This window comes from Tachyglossus aculeatus, chromosome 7, assembly GCF_015852505.1.
Source record: "Tachyglossus aculeatus isolate mTacAcu1 chromosome 7, mTacAcu1.pri, whole genome shotgun sequence".
Lineage (NCBI taxonomy): Eukaryota > Metazoa > Chordata > Mammalia > Monotremata > Tachyglossidae > Tachyglossus > Tachyglossus aculeatus.
Window position 1 is genome coordinate 17,731,737 of NC_052072.1, and position 24,100 is coordinate 17,755,836.

The window sequence follows — 24,100 nt, forward strand, 5'->3', positions numbered from 1 at the left end:
TACAGTGCTCTGCACATGGTAGGCGCTTGATAAATACCACTGATTGGCTGGCTCAGGTGGTCAGCACCTACCCTTCAGGGGTCACCTACCTGAAGCCCGCAATCCACCCCCGCAGACGTCTGGGCCGTCTGTTCCCCGGGGTCTCGGGTCCGCTCCTCTTGGCGCTGACGCCTCTCCGCCGACGACGGCCCGGCCCCGGCAGCGGCTGGAAAACAGCAAGGATTCAGCCGGAAAATTCCCTGGAGGCCCCCGGAGCCCTCGGAAGGAGGAGGGGAAGAGAGGCCGGTTTCACTCACCGGCTAGGTGGAAGACCCCTTCGTCGTCTCGCTCCACCACGATGTGCTCCACGGCCAGGGTGACGGGGACGGGTCCTGGGGATGTGGGATAAATCGGGGGGCCGTCGTCCTGAAAATGCCAAGAGAGCGTGCCGGTTCGATGGGGAAGGAGAACGATTCCTTAGATTTTTACAGCTCCTTTTTCCCTCGGGGTTCAGGCCGCCTCGGTTAATTCCCGTTATCCGAGGTGGCGAGGAGCAGGAACTATTCTCTCCGGAGGCAGGGTGGCCTAGTGGCAAGGACGCAGGCCTGGGATTCGAGGCCCTGGGTTCCCAATCCAGCTCTTCCCCCTGCCTGCTCTGGGACCCTGGGCTTCTCGGTGCCTCAGTTCCCTCCTCTGTAAAATGGGGATGAAATGCCTCTTCATTCATTCATTCATTCAATCGTATTTATTGAGCGCTTACTGTGTGCAGAGCACTGTAGTAAGCGCTTGGGAAGTACAAGTTGGCAACATATAAAGACGGTCCCTACCCAACAGCAGGCTAGAACGGGGAGACAGGACCTGTTCTCCCTTTCCTTTAGACCGTGAGCCCTGTGTGGGACAGGGCTGGTATCCGACCGGATTTTCCCGAATCTGCCCCAGGGCTTAATGCGGTGCTCAGCACGTAGTCAGTACCCGACAGATATCACGATGATTTTTATCGTTATCCTTCTCCGGCGAAACGTGACTGGCCTCCAAATCTCCAAGTCAATGGCAGAGGCTGGGCTAGGATCCGGTTCTCCCAACATCTCAGCCAGGACTCTCGCTCCCGGCCCTTCCCTGCCCCATTCCACCTCACGACCTCCTCTGCGGGCCAAATCTCTCCCCGCCCCAGCAATTCTGTTCTTCCTTTAGGGTGTATTTCCTAATCAAAGCAGAATAGGTACCTTGAATATTCCTCGGAGAACTGGCCCGTTTTAGCATCTGTGCGCTGGGGCACTGACATCCATCGAGAAAATCAAGTTTACTGCCGCTGCACCCTTGGAAAATTTGCCTGCCTTAGCATCTGTGCTCTGGGGCACTGACATCCATCGAGAAAATCAAGTTTACTGCCACTGCACCCTTGGAAAATTTGCCTGCCTTAGCATCTGTGCTCTGGGGCACTGACATCAATAGAGAAAATCAAGTTTACCGCCACTGCACCCGTGGAAAATTTGCCTGCCTTAGCATCTGTGCTCTGGGGCACTGACATCCATCGAGAAAATCAAGTTTACTGCCACTGCACCCGTGGAAAATTTGCCTGCCTTAACATCTGTGTGCTGGGGCACTGACATCGATTGAGAAAATCAAGTTTACTGCCACTGCACCCTTGGAAAATTTGCCTGCCTTAGCATCTGTGCTCTGGGGCACTGACATTGATAGAGAAAATCAAGTTTACTGCCACTGCCCCTGTGGAAAATTTGCCTGCCTCAGCATCTGTGCTCTGGGGCACTGACATCGATCGAGAAAATCAAGTTTACTGCCACTGCACCCGTGGAAAATTTGCCTGCCTTAGCATCTGTGCACTGGGGCACTGACATGGATCGAGAAAATCAAGTTTACTGCCGCTGCACCCTTGGAAAATTTGCCTGCCTTAGCATCTGTGCTCTGGGGCACTGACATCCATCAAGAAAATCAAGTTTACTGCCATTGCACCCGTGGGAAATTTGCCTGTCTTAGCATCTGAGCTCTGGGGCACTGCCTTAGATGGAGAAAACCCAAAGTTTATTGCCAAAATGATGGCTTTGGACCCCTTTTAGACTGTGAGCCCAGTGTTGGGTAGGGACTGTCTCTATATGCTGCCAACTTGTACTTCCCAAGCGCTTAGTACAGTGCTCTGCACACAGTAAGCGCTCAATACGATTGATTGATTTTTCTATTTGTTCATTCAAATGTATTTATTGCGTGTGTCCTGTGTGCAACTATTAAGCGATTGGGAGAGTACGATATAACACTAAACGGACCCATTCCCTACCCACGAGCGTACAGCCTAGAGGGGCGAAGTACAGATATCTAAATAAATTAGAGACATTTGGGCTGTTCGAATCAACCTAGTGTTAATTAGCCAGGGGTAAGGGCTGTGAGAACGGCGGCGGCGGCGTCCTCACCTTCAGGGTGACCCGGGCGTCCAGCAACTCAATGTGCATGGGGATGACCACGGGGATTTCTTCGTCTTCCAGGAAGGGCCCCAGCCCATTGAGGACGGAGGTGAGCAGCTCCACGTCGCAGCCGCGGAGGACCAAGCGTAAGAAGCCGTTCTGGGCAGCCAGGGGCGAGCGGAGGGAGGCCCGGGACCCCACCTCAAATCGCAGGGACACGGACGGTTGGGTCGCGGGGCCCTCCGAGCCTGGGTCTTTCGCCGAGCTTCCATCACCTGCGGGGAAGACGGGAAGGGCTTGGGAAGCGGTCGACCTTGCCGCGGACCTTGCCTAGTGCAGGCCTTAAGCAGCAGGGCGTAGTGGATGGAGGCCTAGGATTCAAAAGGTCACGGGTTCTAATCCCAGCTCCACCTCTTGTCTGCTGTGTGGACTTGGGCAAGTCACTTCTCTGGGCCTCAGTTACCTCATTTGTGAAATAATAATAATAATGATGGCCCACGTCATCCTCCGGTCCTGGAATGCCCTCCCTCTGCCCATCCGCCAAGCTAGCTCTCTTCCTCCCTTCAAAGCCCTACTGAGAGCTCACCTCCTCCAGGAGGCCTTCCCACACTGAGCCCCTTCCTTCCTCCCCCCCTCGTCCCCCTCTCCATCCCCCCATCTTACCTCCTTCCCTTCGCCACAGCACCTGTATATATGTTTATATGTTTGTACGTATTTATTACTCTATTTATTTATTTATTTATTTTGCCTGCTCATATCTATTCTATTTATTTTATTTTTTTGTATGTTTGGTTTTGTTCTCTGTCTCCCCCTTTTAGACTGTGAGCCCACTGTTGGGTAGGGACTGTCTCTATATGTTGACAACTTGTACTTCCCAAGCGCTTAGTACAGTGCTCTGCACACAGTAAGCGCTCAATAAATACGATTGACTGATTGATTGTTAAGCACTTACTATATGCAAAGCACTGTTCTAAGCGCTGGGGGGATACAGGGTGATCAGGTTGTCCCACGTGGGGCTCACAGTCTTCATCCCCATTTTCCAGATGAGGGGACTGAGGCCCAGAGAAGTCAAGTGGCTCGCCCAAGGTCACACAGCTGACAAGTGGCAGAGCTGGGATTCAAACCCATTACCTGTGACTCCCAAGCCCGCGCTCTTTCCACTGAGCCACGCTGCTTCTCTAATGATGATGATGATGATGATGGTATCTGTTAAATGCTTAATGTGCAAAGCACTGTTCTAAGCGCTGGGGAGGGATACAAGGTGATCAGGTGATCAGCCCTTGTGGGGCTCACAGTCTTCATCCCCATTTTCCAGATGAGGTAACTGAGGCCCAGAGAAGTCAAGTGGCTTGCCCAAGGTCACAAAGCTGACAAGTGGCAGGGCCGGGATTAGAACCCATGACCTCCGGCTCCCAAACCCGGGCTATTTCCACTGAGCCACGCTGCTTCTCTAATGGGGACTGAGACTGTGAGCGCCACGTGGGATAGGGATGGGTGTCCAATTCAGTTTGCTTGCATCCACCCCAGCTCTTAGTACAGTGCCTGGCACGTAGCAAGCGCTTAACAAATACCACAAATATTTATTTTATTTTGTTAATATGTTTTGTTTTGTTGTCTGTCTCCCCCTTCTAGACTGTGAGCCCGCTGTTGGGTAGGGACCGTCTCTATATGTTGCCAACTTGGACTTCCCAAGCGCTTAGTCCAGTGCTCTGCACACAGTAAGCGCTCAATAAATACGATTGAATGAATGAATTAATTAATATTAAGTGCGGAAAGTATTTGTGGGGCGCCCCCTGGTGGGCCCAGGCAGTCAAAACAGCTCTGGAAACCCAGGAACCTTGCTTTCCGCAACTCCATAATAATAATAATAATGATGGCGTTTATTAAGCGCTTACTATGTGCCAAGCACTGTTCTAAGCACTGGGGAGGTTATAAGGTGATCAGGTTGTCCCACGTGGGGCTCACAGTCTTCATTCCCGAACCCCGCCTTCAGCTCCAGCAGTCTTGGTCAACAGTCAGTAAGTTAGTCAGTAATAATAATAATAATAATAGCATTTTTTGAGCACTTACTATGTGCAAAGCACTGTTCTAAGCACTGGGAGGATACAAGGTAATCAGGCTGTCCCACGGGGGGCTCACAGTCTTCATCCCCATTTTACAGATGAGGTCACTGAGGCCCAGAGAAGTTAAGTGACTTACCTAGTCAGCCAATCGTATATATTGAGTGCTTACTGTGTGCACAGCACTGTTCTAAGCACTTGGAAAGTACATTTGTTCATTCATTCAATCGTATTTATTATTATTAATAATAATAATAATAATGAGGGTATTTGTTAAGTGCTTACTATGTGCAAGGCACTGTTCTAAGCCCTGGGGGGATACAAGGTGATCAGGTTGTCTCACGGGGGGCTCACAGTCCTCATCCCCATTTTACAGTTGAGGGAACTGAGGCCCAGAGAAGTGGAGTGACTTGCCCAAAGTCACCCAGCTGACAAGTGGCAGTCGGAATTTGAACCCACAACCTCTGACTCCCAAGCCTGAGCTCTTTCCACTGAGCCACGCTGCTTCCCTAACGTGTATTTAAATAGAAGAAATAATAGAATAGAATACTCTATATAAATAGAATAAATAGAATTATACCTAAATAGACATCATTAATTAAATAGAGTGATAAATCTGGCCTGGAATCCCCTCCCTCCACACGTCCGCCAAGCTTGCTCTCTTCCTCCCTTCAAAGCCCTACTGAGAGCTCACCTCCTCCAGGAGGCCTTTCCACACTTAGCCCCCTTTTTCCTCTCCCCCTCCCCATCCCCCCGCCTTACCTCCTCCCCCTCCCCACAGCACCTGTATATTTGTTTGTACAGATTTATTACTCTATTTTACTTGTACATATTTACTATTCTATTTATTTTATTCTGTTAATATGTTTTGTTTTGTCATCTGTCTCCCCCTTCTAGACCGTGAGCCCACTGTTGGGTAGGGACCGTCTCTATATGGTACCAACTTGGACTTCCCAAGCGCTTAGTACAGTGCTCTGCACACAGTAAGCGCTCAATAAATACGATTGAGTGAATCCCCATTTTACAGATGAGGTCACTGAGGCACAGAGAAGTGAAGTGAGGAAGGGCGCAGCGCTAGTTACTGAGGACAGCAGCAACGAGTCACGGCCGCAGAACGGGAAGTGACTTTCCCTTTCGGGGGAGGCCGGGGAAAACCCCCAGGAAACCCCACTTGCCAAAACGGTCACCGAAAGCCACATCCTCCATCTGAGTTTCATTCATTCAATCGTATTTATTGAGCGCTTACTGTGTGCAGAGCACTGGACTAAGCGCTGGGGAAGTCCAAGTTAGCAACATCTAGAGACGGTCCCTACCCAACAGCGGGCTCACGGTCTAGAAGAGGGAGACTGACAACAAAACAAAACACATTGACAAAACAAAATAAATAGAATGAATATGTGCAAGTAAAATAGAGTAATAAATATGTACAAACATATATACATATATATATATATATATATATATATATACAGATACATATATAGATGCACATCATTAACCAAATAGGATAGTAAATATGTTTATTCCATTTGTACATATTTATTCTATTTATTGTACATATTTATTCTATTTATTTTATTTTGTTAATGTTTTGATAGACAAAACAAATTAAAACAAAATAAATAGAATGAATATGTACAAACATATATACATACATATATACAGATATATATAGATGCACATCATTAACCAAATAGGATAGTAAATATGTTTATTCCATTTGTACATATTTATTCTATTTAATTTTGTTAATGTTTTGATAGACAAAACAAAATAAATAGAATGAATATGTACAAGTAAACTAGAGTAATAAATATGTACAAACATATATACATATATATATGCAGATATATATATAGATGCACATCATTAACCAAATAAATAGGATAGTAAATATGTTTATTCCATTTGTACATATTTATTCTATTTATTGTACATATTTATTCTATTTATTTTATTTTGTTAATGTTTTGAGATAGACAAAACAAATTAAAATAAAATAGATAGAATATGTACAAGTAGAATAGAGTAATAAATATGTACAAACATATATACATATATATATATACACAGATATATATATAGACGCACATCATTAACAAAATAAATAGGATGGTAAATATGTTTACTTGTACCTATTTACTATCCTATTTATTTTACTTATATTCATTCATTCAATGGTATTTTTGAGCGCTTCCTGTGTGCCGAGCACTGTACTAAGTGCTTGGGAAATCAATTTGTATGTATTTACTCTATTTATTTTATTTTGTTAATGTTTTGAGGCAGACAACAAAACATATTAAAATAAAATAGAATACGTACAAGTAAAATAGAGTAATAAATATGTGCAAACATATATACATATATATACACAGATATATATATATATATAGACGCACATCATTAACAAAATAAATAGGATAGTAAATATGTTTACTTGTACCTATTTACTATCCTATTTATTTTACTTATATTTATTCATTCATTCATTCAATGGTATTTATTGAGGGGAGAAGAAGGAGGGGGCTCAGTCTGGGAAGGCCTCCTAACCTGGGAAGGTTGTCACATAGGGCTCACCGTTTTAATCCCCTTTTACAGATGAGGTAACTGAGGCACAGAGAAGTGAAGTGACTTGCCCAGTGTCACACAACTGAGAAGTGGCAGAGCTGGGATTAGAACCCACGACCTCTGACTCCCAAGCCCGGGCTCTTTCCACTGAGCCACGCTGACCTAATAATAGTGATGGCATTTATTAAGTGCTTACTTGAGAAGCAGCGTCGCTCAGTGGAAAGAGCCCGGGCTTTGGAGTCAGAGGTCGTGGGTTCGAATCCCGACTCCGCCACATGTCTGCTGTGTGACCTTGGGCAACTCACTTCACTGCTCTGAGCCTCAGTTCCCTCATCTGCAAAATGAGGAGGAAGACTGTGAGCCCCACGTGGGACAACTTGATCCCATTATATCCCCCCAGCGCTTAGAACAGTGCTTGGCACATAGCAAGCGCTTAACAAACGCCACCGTTATTATTATCATTACTACGTGCCAAGCACTGTTCTCAGCGCTGGGGAGGTTACAAGGTGATCAGGTTGTCCCAAAGGGGGGCTCACAGTCTTGATCCCCATTTTCCAGATGAGGGAACTGAGGGCCAGAGAAGTGAAGCGGTGGAGCCGGGATCGGAACTCCAAAGCCCGGGCTCTTTCCACCGAGCCACGCTGCTTCTCAGCGTGTTCCCCGCGTGTTCCTTACGTGTTCCCCGCGTCTCACCCGGGCCTTCTCGCCGCAGGAGCTGCCACAGTCCCACGTTGCCCGGCTGCTCGAGAGCCAGCTCCTCCGCCTGCAGGGCCACAGCTAGGTCCTCGCCTTGGGCGTCGATCGCACAGGTCACTCCCGTTACCTTCAACACCAGCCCCGACACCTGCCGACGACGGGTCACGGTCTGAGCGCTCCCGGCCGGCGCGGAGGCCGAGAGGGGGACGGAGATACTGACCAGCTGAAGGGCGGGATCCTTTCCGCCGCAAGACGCCAGGCTGTCGCCCGCGGGCGACCCTCGGGCCTCGCCGTCCGCCCCGGGGCTCCCTCGGCTCCCGGCGTCGTCCGCCGTCTGATGGAGGATCCCCGAGGGGACGGACTCCAGCCCAGGCTCTGTTAACGGGAGAGAAAAGCCAAGAAATCCAGTCTTTAAGGGCAGCGCCTGAGGTCAGCACCTGTATATATGTTTGTACATATTTGTTACTCTATTTATTCCGGCTGACCTGTATATATGTTTGTACATATTGGTTACTCTATCTATTTATTTCTTTATTCCGGCTGACCTGTGTATATGTTTGTACATATTTGTTACTCTATTATTTATTCCACTTGTACGCATCTATTCTATTTATTTTGTTTTGTTAGTACGTTTGGTTTTGTTCTCTGTCTCCCCCTTTTAGACGGTGAGCCCACTGGTGGGTAGGGGCTGTCTCTGGATGTTGCCAATTTGTACTTCCCAAGCGCTTCGTACGGTGCTCCGCACATAGTAAGCGCTCGATAAATACGACTGATGATGATGATGATGATGAGAAGCAGCGGGGCCTAATAATAATCATTCATTCATTCACTCAATCGAATTTATTGAGCGCTTACTGTGTGCGGAGCACCGGACTAAGCGCTTGGGAAGGACAAGCCGGTAACAGATAGAGCCCAACAATGGGCTCACAGTCTAGAAGGGGGAGACGGACAACAAAACAAGACAGGTAGACAGGTGTCGAAATCGTCAGAACAAATAGAATTATTCGTTATTACTGGAGAAGCAGCGTGGCTCAGTGGGAAGAGCCCGGGCTTTGGAGTCAGGGGTCGTGGGTTCCAATCCCGGCTCCACCCACTGTCATAATAATGATGGTATTTGTTAAGCACTTACTATGTGCAAAGCACTGTTCTAAGTGCTGGGGGGTTACGAGGTGATCCGGTTGTCCCACAGGGGGCTCACAGTTTTAATCCCCATTTTCCAGATGAGGTAACTGAGGCCCTGAGAAGTGAAGTGACTGGCCCAAAGTCACCCAGCTGATGGATGGTGGAGCCGGGATTTGAACCCGTGACCTCTGACTCCAAAGCCCGGGTTCTTTCCGCTGAGCCACGTTGCTTCTCTAGTGGATAGAGCCCGGGCCTGGACGTCGGAAGGACCTGCGTTCTCATCCCGGCTCCGCCGCTCGTCTGCTGCGTGACCCTGGGGAAGTCGCTTCACTTCTTAGTTCCCTCATCTGGAAAATGGGGATTAAGGCTGGGAGCCCCACGTGGGACAGGGACTGCGTCCAACCTGATTAGCTTGGATCTGTCCCAGCGCTTCGTAGAGAGTGTGACACGGAGTAAGCGCTTAACAAATACCACAAAAAAGAGGGGACCCACCCTAGATTCCATCGGGACCCCGCAGGACCCCAGAGAGGGCCGCCACAAGAAATGGACCTCATTCGTGTTTAGCTTTGAGACATTCCCACTCCCCAAATCCTGCCAGGCTGACATCGGAAACTGGGGTCCAGAAGCTGTGCAGGGCATCGACGAGGACCAACCCTCCCTCTCCCCTTCTGTCCCATTCATCCCCCTTCTAGACTGTGAGCCCACTGTTGGATAGGGACTGTCTCTATATGTTGCCAACTTGTACTTCCCAAGTGCTTAGTACAGTGCTCTGCACACAGTAAGCGCCCAATAAATATGATTGAATGAATGAATGAATTCAATTGTATTTCATTCATTTGATCGTATTTGTAATAATAATGGCATTTATTAATAATAATAATAATGGCATTTATTAAGCGCTTACTATGTGCAAAGCACTGTCCTAAGCGCTGGAAAGGTTGCCAGGTGATCAGGTTGTCCCACGGGGCCTCACCGTCTCAATCCCTATTTTCCAGATGAGGGAACGGAGGCCCAGAGAAGTGAAGTGACTTGCCCAAAGTCACCCAGCTGACAGTGGTGGAGCCGGAATTTCAACCCATGACCTCTGACTCCAAAGCCCGGGCTCTTTCCACTGAGCCACGCTGCTTCCAATCAATCAATCAATCGTATTTATTGAGCGCTTACTGTGTGCAGAACACTGTACTTAGCGCTTGGGAAGTACAAGTTGGCAACATTATAGAGACAGTCCCTACCCAACAGTGGGCTCACAGTCTAAAAGCAGCATGGCTCAGTGGAAAGAGCCCGGGCTTTGGAGTCAGAGGTCATGGGTTCAAATCCCAGCTCCGCCAGTTGTCAGCTGTGTGACTTTGGGCAAGTCACTTGACTTCTCTGTGCCTCAGTTCCCTCATCTGTAAAATGGGGATTAAAACTGTGAGCCCCCCGTGGGACAACCTGACCACCTTGTAACCTCCCCAGCGCTTAGAACAGTGCTTTGCATATAGTAAGCACTTAATAAATGCCATTATTATTATTATTATTATTATAAAAGGGGGAGACAGAGAACAAAACCAAACATACTAACAAAATAAAATAAGTAGAATAGATATGTACAAGTAAAATAAATAGAGTAATACATCTGTACAAACATATATACATATATACAGGTGCTGTGGGGAAGGGAAGGAGGTAGAGCGCTTACTGTGTGCAAAGCACTGTACTACGCGCTTGGGAGAGGAACAATGTGACAACAGGCAGACACATTCCTAACAAGCTCACAGTCTAGAGGGGGAGACAGATGTTAATATATTTGTACTTCCCAAGCGCTTAGTACAGTGCTCTGCACATAGTAAGCGCTCAATAAATACGATTGATGATGATGATAAATAAGTAGCTAGATAAAAAAATAATAAATAAAATCTCCCTCCCTCTCCATTACTCCTCCTATCCCCTCCCTCTCTCTCCTTCTCTGTCCCCCCTGCCTCTTCCTCTCTGTCCTTCTCCCCTTCTGTCCATCCTCTGCCTCTCCCTTTCTTTCCTCCTCCTTTTCCCGTTGTGTCCTTCTCCCTCCCTCCCTCTCCTCCCCTCCATCCCATTCTGCTTCTCCCTGTCCCTGCTTCCCTCTCCCCCCCATCTCACTCTACCAACTGTGATTCCCCGAGACGGGATTACCCGCATCCAGCAGCATGACGAAGCCGTCGCTGCCGTCACTGTCCACTGATATCTGGTCTTCGAGGCCACTGCCGTCCAGGGAGAGCCCGTCGAAGGATTGCTGGGACGTCGTCCTCTTTAGGGAGAAAAAGCGGAGCCGGGCCGATCCTCCGATCGCCGGGGCCGCGGCTCCCTCATCCGCCTTGGCCAAAGGGTCCCTGCCGAAAGAAGAGACGGTCCGCCCCGGCTCCCCACGTGGCCCTGGGCTCTACCGGCTGCCAACACCACTGGAACGGCCAACGGACTCCGCCGCGTGTCAGGCTGTGTGACTTTGGGCAAGCCACTTCACTTCTCTGGGCCTCAGTTCCCTCATCTGGAAAATGGGGATTGAGACTGCGAGCCCCACGTGGGACAAGATCACCTTGTATCCTCCCCAGCACTTAGAATAATAATAATAATAATGATGGCATTTGTTAAGCGCTTACTATGTGCAAAGCACTGTTCTAAGCGCCGGGGGGGATACAGTGTGATCAAGTTGTCCCACGTGGGGCTCACAGTCTTAATCCCCATTTTTACAGATGAGGTAACTGAGGCTCAGAGAAGTTAAGTGACTTGCCCAAGGTCACACAGCAGACTTGTGGTGGAACCGGGATTCGAACCCATGACCTCTGTCTGACTCCAAAGCCCGTGCTCTTTCCACTGAGCCACGCTGCTTCTCTATGCAGAGAACAGTGCTTGGCATATACTAAGCACTTAACAAAATGCCATTATTATTATTATTATTATTATTATTACTGGGAACAACACTGAAGCAGTGTGTGGCCTAGCAGATAGAACCCAGGCCCGGGAGTCAGAAGGACCTGTGTTCTAATCCCGTTTCTGCCACTTTTCATTCATTCATTCATTCAATTGTATTTATTGAGCACTTACTGTGTGCAGAGCACTGTACTAAGCGCTTGGGCGGAGAAGCAGCGTGGCTCAGTGGAAAGAGCCCGGGCTTTGGAGTCAGAGGTCATGGGTTCAAATCCTGACTCTGCCAACTGTCAGCTGTGTGACTTTGGGCAAGTCACTTCACTTCTCTGGACCTCTGTTACCTCATCTGAACAATGGGGATTAAAAACTGTGAGCCCCCTGTGGGACAACCTGATCACAAGGTAACCTCCCCAGCACTTAGAACAGTGCTTTGCACTTAGTAAGCACTTAACAAATACCACTATTATTATTATTACAAGTCGGCAACATCTAGAGACGGTCCCTAACCAATAACGGGCTCACAGTCTAGAAGGGGGAGAAAGACAACAAAACAGAACATGGGTGACCATGGGCAAGTCACTTCACTTTTCTGGGCCTCAGTGCCCTCATCCCTAACGTGGGGATGAAGACTGTGAGCCCCCCGTGGGGCGTGGACTGGGTCCAACCTGATTAGCTCATACCCACCCCAGCGCTTAATATGGTGCCTGGCACATAGTAAGTGCTTAACAAATACCATTTTTAAAAACCCATCATTTACTACTGTTTCCTTTCCCCGGTTTCCGAGTTCTTCTTTTCCTACCTCCCAGAGCCTTAAGAGTTCCCATCCACCAGCCTCCCTGCCTCCTCAACTCCCCCACCCCCGGGATCAACATCACCCCTTGAAATCTATTCCTAGCGGAGGCCACACTGAGACTTTGGAGGGGGTCACTCGGGCTCCATCCTATTGGTATGAATAATAAAATAATAATAATAATAATGGCATGTATTAAGCTCTTTCTATGTGCAAAGCACTGTTCTAAGCGCTGGGGAGGTTACAAGGTGATCAGGTTGTCCCACGTGGGGCTCACAGTCTTCATCCCCATTTGACAGATGAGGGAACTGAGGCCCAGAGAAGTGAAGTGACTTGCCCAAAGTCACACAGCTGACAATTGGTGGGGCCAGGATTTGAACCCAAGACCTATGACTCCAAAGCCCAGGCTCTTGCCACTGAGCCACGCTGCTTCTCAAATAATAATGGCATTTATTAAGCACTTACTATGAGCAAAGCACCGTTCTAAGCACTAAGGAGGTTAGAAGGTGATCAGGTTGTCCTAGGGGGGGCTCACAGTTTTCATCCCCATTTTACAGATGAGGTAACCAAGGCACAGAGAAGTTAAGTGGCTTGCCCAACGTCACACAGCTGACAATGTGTGGAGCTGGGATTTGAACCCATGACCTCTGACTCCATTCATTCATTCATTCATTCATTCAATCATATTTACTGAGCGCTTACTGTGTGCAGAGCACTGTACTAAGCGCTTGGGAAGTCCAAGTTGGCAACATATCGAGATGCTCCCTACCCAACGGTGGGCTCACAGTCTAGACGGGGGAGACAGAGAACAAAACAAAACATATTAACAAAATAAAATAAATAGAATAAATATGTACAAGTAAAATAAATAGAGTAATAAAAACGTACAAACATATATACATATAGACAGGTGCTGTGGGGAGGGGAAAGAGGTAAGTGAGGGGGGACTCCAAAGCCCGGGCTCTTTCCACTGAGCCACGCTGCTTCTCTAATACTACTGCATTATAATAATAATAATAATAATGGCATTTGTTAAGCGCTTACTATGTGCAGAGCACTGTTCTAAGCGCTGGGGGGGATACAAGGTGATCAAGTTGCCCCATGTGGGGCTCACAATCTTAATCCCCATTTTACAGATGAGGTAACTGAGGCTCAGAGAAGTCATTATCCTACTGAGATGCTCCGACGCCCTTTCAGGCGAGGATCTGCCCAAACCGTGATCCAGCAAAATCTTCGGGTGGCCTCCGCCCGCTCCCCAAAACCCAAGATCCACCGAGAAGTACCAAAGATGCCCAGAGGCGCTCCTGCATCTCACGCTTGACAATAAGGCAAGACTGTGGATCGAAAAGAAGCAGGAGACAAGCAGCATGGCCTGCTGGACAGAGCCCAAGCTTGGGAGTCGGAAGGACCTGGGCTCTAATTCCCAGCTCCGCCAACTTGGGGACCTTGGGGAAGTCACTTCACTTCTCTGGGCCTCAGTTACCTCATTTGTAAAACTGTGAGCCCCACGTGGACTAACCCGAATGGCTTAGTACAGCGCCTGGCACACAGTAAGCGCTTCACAAATACCACGATTATTACCGTCATGATTATTATTATAGAGGGGCTGGCCCAGTCCCCTGGAGAGGGGCGGACCTATTGGTCCTAAATCGATCCACGCCTGAGCCTCTCCTCAGTTCCCCACTCTCGCCTCTTCTTGCCCGGGAGGAGGACAGGTGGGGCGGTGAGATGACCGGCTTTTGGCCCACGTGTCCTCGTCCCGGCGGACTGCCGGAACCTCCGGAAAATCGGAATGGGTTGCCGGGACATCCGGGCAATCAGAGCCATGCAGAGACCAAGGTACCATACGCACCCCGGCCTGTCACCTCTCTAGACTGTGAGCTCGTTGTGGGTGGAAAACGTGTCCACCGACTGTAATACTGCATCCTCCAAGAGCTTAGCATAGTAAGAGCTCAATAAAGACCACTGACTGATGGATGTGAAATCCAAATTCATTTTTATGGCTATTTGTTAAGTGCTTACTTTGTGCCAGGTATCATACTAGGCTCTGAGGTAGGTACAAGATAACTGGGTTGGACACAATCCCTGTCCTGCTAGGGATCACCGTCAAATCCCCATTTTGCAGGGGAGTTAAGTGAAGCCCAGAGAAGTGAAGTGACTTGCCCCGGGTCACACAGCAGACAAGTGGCGGAGCCGGGATCCGAACCCAGGTCCTCTGGTTCCTGGGCCCGGGCTCTTCCACTGAGTCATGCGGTTTCTCTATCCTCGCTTCTGGGCGGATCCAGACCTCTCAGCAATTATTATTATTACGGCCACTACGGTATTCCTTACTCCGCTTTAAGCACTGGGATAAATACAAGTTAATCCAGCAGATCCAGACCCTGCATAGGGCTCAAAGTCTACATAAGAGTGAGAACAGGCGCTGAATCCCCATTTTACAGGTGAGGAAAGTGAGGCATGGAGAAGTGAAATAATAATGATAATAATAATAATAATGGCATTTGTTAAGCGCTTACTATGTGCAGAGCACTGTTCAAAGCGCTGGCACTGTTCTAAGCGCTGATGGCATTTGTTAAGCGCTTACTATGTGCCGAGGACTGTTCTAAGCGCTGGGGTAGATACAAGGTAATCAGGTTGTCCTACGTGGGGCTCACAGTCCACCCCCATTTTCCAGATGAGGTAACTGAGGCCCAGAGAAGTCAAGTGACTGCCCCGAGTCACACAGCTGATCAGCAGCAGAGTCGGGATTAGAACCCGCGACCTCTAACTCCCAAGCCCGGGCTCTTTCCACTAAGCCACACTGCTTCTCAAGGACTTGCCCAAGGGCACCGAGCAGGCAAGAGAAGGAGCCGGGATCAGAAGCCAGGCCCGGGCTCTTTCCACTAAGGGGAGCAGCGTGGCTCAGTGGAAGGGGCCCGGGCTTTGGAGCCAGAGGTCACGGGTTCAAATCCCAGCTCGGCCAATTGTCAGCTGTGTGACTATGGGCAAGTCACTTCACTTCTCTGGGCCTCAGTTACCTCGTCTGTAAAATGGAGACTAAGACTGTGAGCCCCCCGTGGGACAACCTGATCACCCTGTAACCTCCCCAGCGCTCAGAACAGTGCTTGGCACATAGTAAGCGCTTAATAAATGCCGTCATCAACATCAGCATCACCGGGCCGTGCGCTCCTCGGTTCTCGGGCTCCGCTCGGCCAGATCGGGGTCGGAGGCGGGGCGAGCTACGCCGGGCCGGGTTACCCGACTTGGGCCCGAGAAGGGCTCCGGGGAGTCCGGGGAGGAGCCGCTCACTTGGCCGGAGGCAGCGACAGCATCTTCTGCACGGTGGAGGTCATCCGATCCCTGCTCAGGCTGAAGGCGTCCTTGGTCAGCGACACCGCCTCTCGGGTGAGGTCCACGGTGGCGTGGAAGGCCTCCTTCGTCGCATCCTTAATGTGCAGGGCGCCGGGCAGTTCCGCCTCCAGGTTCTTCAAGGGCCCGGGCTCCGCCTGGCCGTTGGGGACTCGCTCCTTGCCAACGGGAGGGTGGGGGCCGCCGGCCGGGCTGGGGGGCCCCTTCGCCTCCACCGCCCCGGGGCCCCCCCCGGCCAGTCCGTTTTTCTCGGGGGACGGCGGCTTCCCCCGCGAGAGGTCCGGGTTTTCGCCGCCGCCGTCCTCCGGGCGCCTCCCGGGGCTGCCGCCCGAGCCCCGGTCCGAGGAGACGTCGGACTTGGGGTCGCGCTCCTCCGGAGGGGAGAATTCCGAGTCGACGAGGCTGGTGGTCTCCGAGTCCGCGGAGCCGGGCTCGGGGGTCGGGGGCATGAGCAGGGCCACCTCGGCCCCGGGGAACAGGACCCCCAGGCAGGCCGAGCGGGCCTGCGGGGGCTCCCCCGTCACGGCCCGGGTGTCCTGGGCCAGCTGGTCCTGCAGGCTCTGCAGGGCTTCCTTCAGGCGGAGCAGGGCCAGGTACTGATAGTGGTCCAGGTGTCCCCGCACCGCAGCCGGGGAGTGCAGGAGCACGTGGACATCCGCGGCCCGTTCCGCCTCCCCGCCGGTGTCCCCTTCGCCCGGCACGCTCCGGCCCTCCGGAGCTCCCGAGAGGCTCTTCAGGTCCCACTCCGTCTTTGACCTTTGCCGGGGCCCGGGTCCCCGGGCCCGGACGCAGCCGTCCAAGCTGGCCGAGGACGTCAGCCTCCCCTCCGAGGCCGGCGGGGACCGCCGGGCCCGGTCCCAGCGGGTGGGCAGGCAGGCCCACACGGACAGGGGGAACGGAGCCACGAAGTTGACGGCTCGGCTCCCCGCCCCCTCGAAATCCAGGGAGACCCGGGCGAAGCGGACCGACCACAGGTCTTGGGAGGCCGCGGGCCTCGTCGGGGGGAGGGGGCGAGGATGCTGGGCCAGGAGGTCCATCTGGAAGGCGTGGTGCAGGAAGAGCGGGTGAAGGAGGCCGAAGCCGCCCGCCGCCTTGGGGAAGCGGGTGTGGGTGGGGTGGAAGAACTCGACCGCCGCGAAACGGCGGAAGAGGTTCTGGAGCTCCAGGTGGCTGCAGTGTGGGGCGTGGCGGGTGTTGGTGGCCGTCACGGCGGAAGTGGACACGGCCAGGGCCTGGGGACGCTGAGGCCCCGCTTGGGCTCTCTTCTCTAAAGGGATGCTCACCTGCGGGACAGACAGACGGAAACAGTGTGCACACTAGCCATGGGGTGTGGGGGGGAGAGGAAGACAGGAGAGAGAGAGAGAGAGATGAGAGAAAGAGGACAGAAGAAACAGGAGAGAAAGACCACCTTCACAACATCGCTAAAATCCGCCCTTTCCTCTCCATCCAGATCGCTACCATAGTAATACAATCATTCATCCTCTCCCGCCCCGATTACTGCACCCGCCTCCTTGCTGACCGCCCGGCCTCCTGCCTCTCCCCCCCTCCAGTCCATACTTCACTCTGCTGCCTGGATCATTTTTCTACAAAAACATTCAAGACACGTCACCCCACTCCTCAAAAACTCCAGGGGTTGCCCATCCACCTCCACATCAAACTCCTCACCACTGGCTTTAAAGCAGTCCAACACCTTGCCCCCTCTACCTCACCTTGCTACTCTCTTTTTACAACCCAGCCTGCACACTTGGCTCCTCTAATGCCAACCTTCTCACTGGGCCTCGATCCCACCGTCTCGCCGCAGAATGTGAGCCCACTGTTGGGTAGGGACTGTCTCTATATGTTGCCAACTTGGACTTCCCAAGCGCTTAGTACAGTGCTCTGCACACAGTAAGCGCTCAATAAATACAACTGATGATGATGATGATGATGATGACCCCTCGCCCGCATCCTGCCTCTGGCCTGGAATGCCCTCCCTCCTCAAAGCAGACAGTCAGTCTTCCCTCCTTCAAAGCCTTATTGAAGGCACACCTCCTCCAGGAGGCCTTCCCTAAGGCCGCCCCCCCTTCTTTAATAATAATAATAATAATGATGGTATTTATTAAGCGCTTACTATGTGCCAAGCACTGTTCTAAGCGCTGGGGAAGTTACAGGGTGATCCGGTTGTTCCATGGGGGGCTCACAGTTTTAATCCCCATTTTACTGAGGCCCAGAGAAGTGGAGTGACTTGCCCAAAGTCACCCAGCTGACAGTTGGCGGAGCCGGGATTTGAACCCATGACCTCTGACTCCAAAGCCCGGGCTCTTTCCACTGAGCCACGCTGCTTCTTTCACTCCCTTCTGTCACCTCAACTTGTTCCCTCTGTTCTTGCCCCATCCCAGCCCCACAGCACTTATGTCCTTATCTGTCATTTTTTTTATATTAATATCTGTTTCCCCCCCCCAGACTGTAAGATCATTGTGGGCAGGGAATGTGTCTGTTGTTGCATTGTACTCTCCCAAGCATGTAGTCCAGTGCTCTGCACACAGTAAGCGCTCAATAAATATGACTGAATGAATGAATGAAGTAGGAGAGTCCTTTCTGTCCTTCAAAAACTTGGTTGCTTTCCACCAGGCAGAAGCTGAACCCTTGATGTCTGGCAAGAGCGAAACACACAATAATAATAATAATAATATTCAATATATAATGATATACATAATATTCATTCATTCATTCAATTGTATTTATTGAGCGCTTACTGTGTGCAGAGCCCTGTACTAAGCGCTTGGGAAGTCCAAGTTGGCAACATATGGAGACGGTCCCTACCCAACAGTGGGCTCACAGTCTAGAAGGGGGAGACAGACAACAAAACAAAACATATTAACAAAATAAAATAAATAGAATATGTACAAATAAAATAAATACGTACAAATATATATACATATATACAGGTGCTGTGGGGAGGGGAAGGAGGTAAGGTGGGGGAATGGGGATGGAGAGGAGGGGGAGAGGAAGGAGGGACAATATATATAACAATACATAATAATTTATTGTTTATTATTATTATTATTATTGTTAGTTATTATTATTATTAAGGTGTTTGTTAAGCGCTTACTCTGTTCCAGGCACTGTACTAAGCGCTGGATGTGGTGGCTAAAATGCCACCACTAGACTCTAAGCTCATTGTGGGCAAAGACTGTGTCCTTTTTTATGGTATTTGCTCAGGACTTCATTCAACCGTATTTACTGAGCGCTTACTATGTGCAAAGCACGGCCCACAGTGAGCTCACAGTCTTACTATATGCCAGGCACTGTACTAAGCGCTGGGGTAGATACAAGTTAATCAGGGTGGACACAGTCCACGTCCCACCTGGGGCTCCCAGTCTTCACCCCCATTTCACAGATGAGGGAACTGAGGCACAGAGAAGCCAAGTGGCTTGCCCAAGGTCACCCAGCAGACAAGTGGCGGAGCCAGGATTAGAACCCTGGTCCTTTGGACTCCCAAGCCTGTGCTCTATTCATTAGGCCACACTCCTTCTCTGTTACCTTGTCCTCCCCAAAGGGCTTAGCACGGTTCTCTGAGAAGCAGCGTGGCTTAGTGGATCAAGCCAGAGGCACCCACTCAGAAGGACCTGGGTTCTAATCCTGGCTCCGTCACTTCTCTACTGTGTGACATGGGCTAGTCACTTCACTTCTCTGGGCCTCAGTTCCCTCATCTGGAAAATGGTGATTAAGAGTGTGAGCCCCATGTGGGACAGGGACTGCGTCCAACCTAATTAACCTGTATCTATCCCAGTGCTTAGAACACTGTTTGGCACCTAATAAGCGCTTAACAAGTACCCTAATTACAATTCTTATTAATACCCTGCACTACGCCACTGATAACTGGTAGGCCTCCGTTCCCTCATCTGTAAAATGAGGATTAAGACTGTGAGCCCCACGGGGACAACCTTGATTACCTTGTACTCCCCTCAGAGTTTAGAACAGTGCCTTGCATATAGTAAGCACTTAATAAATGCTATCATTATTATTATTATTATTATTAACCTGTATCTATCCCAGTGCTTAGAACACTGTTTGGCACTTAATAATCACTTAACAAGTACCCTAATTATAATTCTTATTATTACCCTGCACTACGCCACTGATAACTGGTAGGCCTCGGTTACCTCATCTGTAAAATGAGGATTAAGACGGTGAGCCCCACGTGGGACAACCTTGATTACCTTGTATCCCCCCCAGTGCTTAGAACAGTGCTTTGCACATAGTAAGCGCTTAATAAATGCTATTATTATTATTATTATTATTAACCTGTATCTATCCCAGCGCTTAGAACACTGTTTGGCACCTAATCAGTGTTTAACAAGTACCCTAATTATAATTCTTATTATTACCCTGCACTACACCACTGATAACTGGTAGGCCTCAGTTGCCTCATCTGTAAAATGAGGATTAAGACTGTGAGCCCCACGTGGGACAACCCTGATTACCTTGTATTCCCCCCCAGCGCTTAGAACAGTGCTTTGCACATAGTAAGTGCTTAATAAATGCTATCATTATTATTATTATTATTATTATTAACCTGTATCTATCCCAGCGCTTAGAACACTGATTGGCACCTAATAAGAACTTAACAAGTACCCCAATTATAATTCTTATTATTACCCTGCACTACCCCACCGATAACTGGTAGGCCTCAGTTACCTCATCTGTAAAATGGGGATTAAGACTGTGAGCCCCATGTGGGACAGGAACTGCGTCCAACCTGATTAACCTGTATCTATCCCAGCGCTTAGAACACTGTTTGGCACCCAATAATCACTTAACAAGTACCCTAATTATAATTCTTATTATTACCCTGCACTACGCCACCGATAACTGGTAGGCCTCCGTTACCTCATCTGTAAAATGAGGATTAAGACTGTGAGCCCCATGTGGGACAACCTTGATGACCTTGTATCCCCACCAGCGCTTAGAACAGTGCTTTGCACATAGTAAGCGCTTAATAAATGCTATTATTATTATTATTAACCTGTATCTATCCCAGTGCTTAGAACACTGTTTGGCACCTAAGAAGCAATTAACAAGTACCCCAATTATAATTCTTATTATTAACCTGCACTACGCCACTGATAACTGGTAGGCCTCACTTGTCTCATCTGTAAAATGAAGATTAAGACTGTGAGCCCCATGTGGGACAGGAACTGCGTCCAACCTGATTAACCTGCATCTATCCCAGCACTTAGAACACTGTTTGGCACCTAATAAGCGCTTAACAAGTACCCTAATTACAATTCTTATTATTACCCTGCACTACGCCACTGATAACTGGTAGGCCTCCGTTACCTCATCTGTAAAATGGGGATTAAGATTGTGAGCCCCACGTGGGACAACCTGATCACCTTGTAAGCTCTCCAGCGCTTAGAACAGTGCTTTGCACATAGTAAGCGCTTAATAAATGCTATCATTTTTATTATTATTGACCTGTATCTATCCCAGTGCTTAGAACACTGTCTGGCACCTAATAAGCACTTAACAAGTACCCTAATTATAAGTCTTATTATTATCCTGCACTACGCCACTGATAACTGGTAGGCCTCCGTTACCTCATCTGTAAAATGGGGATTAAGACTGTGAGCCCCACGTGGGACAACCTGATGGCCTTGCAAGCTCCCCAGAACTTAGAACAGGGCCTTTGCACATAGTAAGCGCTTAATAAATGCTATTATTTATTATTATTATTATTATTATTATTAACCTGTATCTATCCCAGCACTTAGAACACTGTTTGGCACCTAATAAGTGCTTAACAAGAACCCTAATTATAATTCTTATTATAACCCTGCACTACGCCACTGATAACTGGTAGGCCTCCGTTACCTCATCTGTAAAATGGGGATTAAGACTGTGAGCCCCACGTGGGACAACCTGATGGCCTTGTAAGCTCCCCTGAACTTAGAACAGTGCCTTTGCACATAGTAAGCGCTTAATAAATGCTATTATTTATTATTATTATTATTATTAACCTGTATCTATCCCAGCACTTAGAACAGTTTGGCACCTAATAAGTGCTTAACAAGAACCCTAATTATAATTCTTATTATTACCCTGCACTACGCCACTGATAACTGGTAGGCCTCTGTTACCTCATCTGTAAAATGGGGATTAAGACTGTGAGCCCCACGTGGGACAACCTGATGGCCTTGTAAGCTCCCCAGCACTTAGAACAGTGCCTTTGCACATAGTAAGCACTTAATAAATGCTATCATTGTTACTATTATTAACCTGTATCTATCCCAGTGCTTAGAACACTGTTTGGCACCTAATCAGTGTTTAACAAGTACCCTAATTATAATTCTTATTATTACCCTGCACTACGCCACTGATAACTGGTAGGCCTCCGTTACCTCATCTGTAAAATGGGGATTAAGACTGTGAGCCCCATGTGGGACAACCTGATGGCCTTGCAAGCTCCCCAGAACTTAGAACAGGGCCTTTGCACATAGTAAGCGCTTAATAAATGCTATTATTTATTATTATTATTATTATTTTTAACCTGTCTCTATCCCAGCACTTAGAACAGTTTGGCACCTAATAAGTGCTTAACAAGTACCCTAATTATAATTCTTATTATTACCCTGCACTACGCCACTGATAACTGGTAGGGCTCCGTTACCTCATCTGTAAAATGAGGATTAAGATTGTGAGCCCCACGTGGGACAACCTGATCACCTTGTAAGCTCCCCAGCATTTAGAACAGTGCCTTTGCACATAGTAAGAGCTTAATAAATACCATTATTATTATTATTATAAATAAATACCGCCGATGGATTGCTTGAGCCCGTCTTACCTTCACCTGGAAAGCATCCAACCGGGTGTCAAGATGCTCATCCTGCTGGCTTGAGTCCTCCAGCTTGTAAATGGCTTTGAAATGCCTCAGGCTGCGGTAGAGGTCCAAAGAGAAGAGGTTCCCCCAAAGGAGGCTAACGGGGTGCAGGGTGAAGGTTAGGCCGTTCAGCTGCACATACAGGTTGGGGCAGGGAACTAGAAGGCGGGAAAGGGAATACGGAGAGTTCAGAGAGCGAGGAGAGGGGCTGAGCATAGCTGCTTACGGTCATCCTGGTCACCATGCCAAGGGGCTGGACCCTCCCAGGCCTCCCACAGCACCATCAGCCATAAAATCAATCAATCGATCGTATTTACGGAGCACTTACTGCGTGCAGAGCACTGTACTAAGTGCTTGGGAGAGTACCATATAACAATATTATATTCCCTGCCCACAGTGAGCTCACAGTCTAGAGGGGTGGACACACATTAATACACATAAATAAATGACAGATATGTCCATGAGTGCTGAGGGGCTGGGAATGTGTGGGTAGACACACATTAATACACATAAATAAATGACAGATATGTCCATGAGTGCTGAGGGGCTGGGAAGGGGGAACAAATCAATCAATCAATTGTATTTATTGAGCGCTTACTGTGTGCAGAGCACTGTACTAAGCGCTTGGGAAGTACAAGTTGGCAATATATAGAGACAGTCCCTACCCAACAGTGGGCTCACAGTCTAAAAGGGGGAGACAGAGAACAAAACCAAACATACTAACAAAATAAAATAAATAGAATAGATATGTACAAGTAAAATAAATAAATAGAGTAATAAATATGTCAAGTATATATACATATACACAGGTGCTGTGGGGAAGGGAGGGAGGTAAGATGGGAAGGATGGAGAGGGGGACGAGGGGGAGAGGAAGGAAGGGGCTCAGTGTGGGAAGGCCTCCTGGAGGAGGTGAGCTCTCAGTAAGGCCTTGAAGGGAGGAAGAGAGCTAGCTTGGCGGATGGGCAGAGGGAGGGCATTCCAGGCCCGGGGGATGACATGGGCCGGGGGTCGACGTTGGGACAGGCGAGAACGAGGTACGGTGAGGAGATTAGCGGCGGAGGAGCGGAGGGTGCGGGCTGGGCTAGAGAAGGAGAGAAGGGAGGTGAGGTAGGAGGGGGCGAGGGGATGGATGGACAGCCTTGAAGCCCAGGGTGAGGAGTTTCTGCCTGATGCGCAGATTGAAAAAATATGGAACGCTTCACGAATTTGCATGTCAACCTTGCAGCAAGTCTGGGTGACACAGAGGGGAGTGGGAGAAGAAGAAAGGAGGGCTTAGTCAGGGAAGGCCTCTAGACTGGGAGCCCGTTGTTGGGTAGGGACCGTCTCTATATGTTGCCAACTTGTACTTCCCAAGCACTTAGTACAGTGCTCTGCACACAGT

The 24,100-nt window shown here is 49.2% G+C and overlaps 1 protein-coding gene across 1 annotated transcript in view; it reads right to left on the reverse strand.

Annotated features, from left to right (window-relative positions):
- Positions 1–24,100, reverse strand: part of UHRF1BP1 (UHRF1 binding protein 1) — a 103,974-nt gene that overhangs the window by 5,094 nt on the left and 74,780 nt on the right. Inside the window, exons 13-20 of the mRNA XM_038749684.1 lie at positions 22,684–22,877; positions 15,798–17,140; positions 10,988–11,184; positions 7,938–8,092; positions 7,715–7,865; positions 2,403–2,668; positions 297–405; positions 90–205 (exon numbers count right to left, since the gene is read on the reverse strand). Of these exons, the coding sequence (XP_038605612.1) occupies positions 90–205; positions 297–405; positions 2,403–2,668; positions 7,715–7,865; positions 7,938–8,092; positions 10,988–11,184; positions 15,798–17,140; positions 22,684–22,877 (2,531 nt within the window). The remainder of the gene's footprint in view (positions 1–89; positions 206–296; positions 406–2,402; positions 2,669–7,714; positions 7,866–7,937; positions 8,093–10,987; positions 11,185–15,797; positions 17,141–22,683; positions 22,878–24,100) is intronic.